This window comes from Lipotes vexillifer, unplaced genomic scaffold (assembly GCF_000442215.2).
Source record: "Lipotes vexillifer unplaced genomic scaffold, Lipotes_vexillifer_v1.1 scaffold536, whole genome shotgun sequence".
Lineage (NCBI taxonomy): Eukaryota > Metazoa > Chordata > Mammalia > Artiodactyla > Lipotidae > Lipotes > Lipotes vexillifer.
The window spans coordinates 1,216,996-1,222,117 of NW_006775074.1; the positions used below are offsets into that span (position 1 = coordinate 1,216,996).

The window sequence follows — 5,122 nt, forward strand, 5'->3', positions numbered from 1 at the left end:
GGGGGAGGTGGCGGGGTAGGGAGCGCAAGTGCGTGGGCCTGGGGTTCTGCTGCTTTTATTGTTGAGGCTGGGGGTCTAGGGTTTCGCAGGCTCACTCTTTACTGATGAACTTACAACATAAAAGCAGGGATTTAAAGCACAGGATATTGAAATCAACCAAGATCACTAAAACAAAGGAGCCTCAGTCAGGCTTTTACCTAGGTGTGAAGCTGGCACTGTGTTTATCTGAGATAGCCCTCTTTGAAGCCGTTGCCTCACAATCAAAGCTTAAATCAGGCACTTGCATTACAAAAAGAAAAACCAACTGTCAGGGTTTACGCTGCAGGGTTGCACAGATATCCTTAAATGGCAGGCCCTGTGATGCTCACTGATTTTCCTAAAGGAATAAGGAAAGAAACCCAGCACCAATGATTGAGAAAGACATTGCTTCTCTTCTCATTTCACGTTCTCTCCCTGCTAGAGCTCATCCATCCCCATGGCTTTCAGAACCCTCCATCTACCCATATAAATAATCCCCAAATGTCTATCTCTAGCCCAGATCTTTCTTCTGAATTCCTGACTCAGATACCAAATTACCTCTTTGAAATTTCCTCTTGTGAATTTCAGATCATTTCAATATTTATATGTCCAAACCCTTGATGTTCCCTTGCCAATTTCCTCTCTGTCATCCCCAGCCCGTTAGATGGCACCCCAAACCTGTGAGTCACTGATTATTCTCCCTTCTGCACCCCAAGTTCAATCCACCACCAAATCCTGTGAGTTCTAACTCACCAGTGCACCTTGAATCTGGCCGCTGCTCTTCACCTAGTCTGTCATCACCCCGTTCCAAATCTGCAACACCCTTTGCTTCCGTGTCTACACCAGACCTCCAGCAAGCATCCCAGCCCCATTTTCCCCTTCAATCCTTTCGCTGTAGATGAGCCGGAGGGGCTTTGTAAAATGTAAAAGTACTCATTAAGGCCAAGAAATCTTTACATTTAAGGAACTTGCAATCTCATTGAGAACTCAATAGATGAGTATGGATATGGGTGAAGGTGGAGATTTAAAGGCAGAGATACCAAATAGTATATAACTCTATGAAACAGGGCCTGAAAACCTGGTCCATTTTCTCTTTGTCCAGCTAGAACCCTCTGATTCCAAATATTCCTTAGAGTTTTTGCTTGCCTGCTGTTTCCTCTTATAATGCACTGGCTGCTGCCTCCTTCAAGGCCAGGTGACTCCATCCTTCCCCCACGAAACCCTGCCCAGCTACTCTAAACCTCTAGACCTCCTCATTTTATGATAATAATTATAAATATATTGCCTACAGTGCCTACTGCATGGCAGACACTGTGCTAATATCTAATCCTCCCAACCCACTCGATGGTACTGATGTTATTTTTTCGCCCCATTTTACATATAAGGAAGCTGATATACAGAAACACTTAGGAAACTATTGGGGCCAGGGAAGGCTGTATATTGACACATATATCAATCAATGGTCTATTGATTATTTTGAGTGAAAGTTACTTAAGAAAGAGATGATGCAAGAAGCCCATTCTGACCCTCCTCTCTTGTCTCCCTGAAAGCAGGAAATAACTCTCTCATGTGAAAGGTGCACTCCCTACATCGGGCGCTAAAAGGACACCCTTATTGCCAGAGATAGAGAGTTCAGGGCCAAGGAGTCTATATGAACAGGCCTTGTTACTTCCTTAATTTACTACCAAGCTCGAACTGTTTAGATTCTTTACTAATTAAGCACCCAAACCTAAGTTTCTTTGTCCTGTCGATTCCTCACAAATGTATTGTTTCTTTGTCTGAAGAGTGTAAAAGCTGCCCCCTTTGGGGAATTCCCTGGTGGTCCAGGGGTTAGGACTCTGCGCTCTCACCGTTGAGGGCCCGGGTTCAATCCCTGGCTGGGGAGCTAGAGTCCCACAAGCTGCGCAGGGTGTGGGCAAAAAACAAGCTGCCTCCTTTGGCCACTACTTTAAGTCTCATTTCTACGAGAACTCCCGGGGCATGCATTAAATTTTGTTTCTCTTTCTCCTCTTGATCTGTGTTGTGTCAATTTTATTATTAGTCCAGCCACAAGAACTCAAGACATGTAGAGGGGGACATTTTATCCCTCCCTGACAAAGCTTATCAAGAACTTTCTAGCGAAGAATGTGGAGTTAGGATCTGGGTCTGTGGGACTGCACAGCCCAAGCTCTTAACCAATCCTTACTGCCCCTGAGATCTTTAGAGCAGTTCAAGTCTTGCACCACACAATTTCCCGCTTCTTCCGGTGCTCCCTTGTGTGGCTATGTCGGTGCCCACAATGCCTTGCTCAGATGCTGTGCTGTTACAGGGGAAGATGGTGTGTTCGACCCTCGACCAATGGGCAGTCATGAATGTACTATCCTTATGAAGATGAGAGCGAGGTAATAGACTAGTGCCTCTCACATGCTTGTAAATGGCAGCTCTCTCCCTTTCCTAGCTCTCAAAGCCAGGCTAATTGTCTCCCCTGTCCTGGCAGGAACAGCTACTTACTCAACCAACCCACCTGGGCTAACTGCCAAGAGCCTGAGCACATCGTCCTCTGGAACGTGGTCTTGTTCTCCATCCTGCTGGGGATCGGCGTGGTAGAAGCTGTCCTTTGCCTCAGCCAAGTCATCAGTGGACTCTGTGATATCTTCTGTGGTACATGCGTCCGAAAAGGACAGGTTGGTGCTTCTAGACCCCAGGAATGTTCAAGTCATTTCCCCTGACCTGTTTCTCACATCTCCCTCCCGCCCCAGCCTCACACTCCCAGAGGTAATCCAGTAACCAGGAAATGCCTTTTGAAATGTCGATCTTCATTTGCCACTTGGGGCTTAATTTTCTTTCAGGTGACCATAACTGGCTTATGACCAGCCTAAGAAGTCACAACTGATTGGCAGAGTTCCCCGGCTTCAGAAGGACTGGAGTCGGTGAATATCAATCCCCAGAGTTCTGAGAAGCTGAGGAAAAGCCCCTGATTTTTACAAAAGTCAACAGTTTTGATCTTCTTTGCTAGAATCAAGATTGTCATTCCCCCCAAATGATCTCTAAGAATAATATAAGAAGTCATAGGGCTGTAAATAATAAAAAATGTTTAATAATAATATAATAATAGATACTTAACTGTATTCAGTTGTTACTATATCCCAGGCCTGGGTGCTAAACACTCTATCTACATTATTTCAGTTAATCCTACGAAGCAAGAAGCGTTATAATGCCATCTTACAGATGAGGAACTCAGGCTCAGAGAGGTTCATTTACTTGTCCGAAGTCAGCAAATCTAAGTTTTGAACTTGAGCCTGATTGCAACATTTATATTCTTGACCACTCTCTCCAGTGGTACTCAAACCACTGGACTAGTTCTGTGGATTGTAATAGGTATCATTACACCCCAAAAAAGGGGTGGGGGAGACTCTGTGGTCAAGTTAATTTGAGATACACTGGATTAAACAAAGTGTAATCGGTTTCTCTACTGCAGGACTTGTCAGAACCTCTACAAAGCCAGTGTGTATACCTAATTTCCAGGAAGAGAATAGCAAATGCACGATTTCCCAGAAGTCTTATTTGACCACAAAACCCTTTTCTCCTGGAACAATTTTTAACGGGGTTAATATTCCATGGAGCCCACTTTGAAAAGGAATGCATCACTTAGTGATGAGGTAGAACCTACCTCACTTAACCCGTGAGAATCCAAGAGACTTTTCCAAACCACCAGAGAAGCAGAAAAAACATGGGATGAAACAAGTTAAGGACGACTCACCTGTGTTGAAAAGAAAAAAAAAGTTTTGCTACAATTGCTGGAATCAGAAGTTTTCTTTTCAGGCTTCCTTACTGTCATTGCAGCAGACATTTATTTTTATTTTTTTAAATTTCCATTGAGGTGTAGTTGATTTACAATGTTGTGTTAGTTTCAGGTGTGCAGCAAAGCAATTCAGCTATACATACACATATATCTATTCTTTTTCAGATTCTTTTCCATTATAGGTTATTATAAGATATTGAATATAGTTTCCTGTGCTGTACAGTAGGTCTTTGTTGTTTATCTATTTTATAGATAGTATTGTATATCTGTTAATCCCAAACTCCTAATTTATCCCTCCCCTTGGATAACCATAAGATTGTTTTCTCTGTCTGTGAGTCTGTTTCTGTTTTGTAAATAAGTCCATTTGTATCATTTTTTTAGATTCCACAAACAAGTGATATCATATGGTATTTGTCTTTCTTGAAACAAACACTTTTAAGAACTTAATCTACCATACAAACCATGGCAGTTCCCAAAGAGGCATCAGATAGGGTTTCTGCTTCAGGAAACTTGCAAACTAATGGATCTTGCATAGCTGACTGCTTCCACAAATGATCTCCAACTTTGTACAAATAAGAAAAAAAGCAAATGTTATAGCTTGGTAAGTAAACAGAGCCAATGGCAAATTTTTAAAAGGTGGCTTCTCCTCTAGGTTGTTGGGGTAGAATAATGTTTCCCCCAGAATTCATATTTAACAGGAACCTCAGAAGTGACCTTATTTGGAAATAGGGTAATTGTTGATGTGATTAATTAAAATGAGGTCATACTAGATTAGGGTGGACTCTAAATCTAATATGACCAGTGTCCTTGTAAGAAGAGAAGAAACATGCAGAGAGAAGGCCACATGAAGATGTAGGCAGAAATTGGAGTTATGCTGCCACAAACCAAGTGATGCCAAAGATTGCTGGCAACCATCAGAAGCTAAGAGAGAGACATGGTGCAGATTCTCCCTCTGAGACTCCAGGACCAGCCACATCTCAATTTCAGACTTCTAGCCCCCAGAACTATGAGTGGATACATTTCTGGAGTTGTTTGTTTGTTTTGGCCATGCTATGCAGCTTGCAGGATCTTAGTTCCATGACCAGGGATTGAACCCCTGCCCTCGGCAGTGAAAGCACAGAGTCCTGACCAATGGACCACCAGGGAATTCCCAAGTTTCTGTTGTTTTAAGACACCCAGTTAGTCGTAGTTTGTTACAGCAGCCCTCAGACACCCATACACAGTCCCACACCAGGGCGCATGCGAGCCGGGCACAGGCTGGATCTCAGACCCCCACTCAAGCTGGACCACTGCCTTGTACAGAAACGTTTATCCTACTCAAAT

The 5,122-nt window shown here is 43.3% G+C and overlaps 1 protein-coding gene and 1 non-coding gene across 2 annotated transcripts in view; both read left to right on the plus strand.

The window, feature by feature from the left end:
- The window catches only part of LOC103080910 (transmembrane 4 L6 family member 1-like), a 21,734-nt gene extending 18,446 nt beyond the window's left edge, over nt 1-3,288 (plus strand). The window contains exons 4-5 of the mRNA XM_007449660.1: nt 2,495-2,681; nt 3,184-3,288. Coding sequence (XP_007449722.1) covers nt 2,495-2,681; nt 3,184-3,288 — 292 coding nt within the window. The remainder of the gene's footprint in view (nt 1-2,494; nt 2,682-3,183) is intronic.
- On the plus strand, nt 1,831-1,903 carry TRNAE-CUC (transfer RNA glutamic acid (anticodon CUC)). The gene has a single exon. It is a non-coding gene; the product is annotated as a tRNA-Glu (tRNA).
- Nucleotides 3,289-5,122: the final 1,834 nt, after the last annotated feature.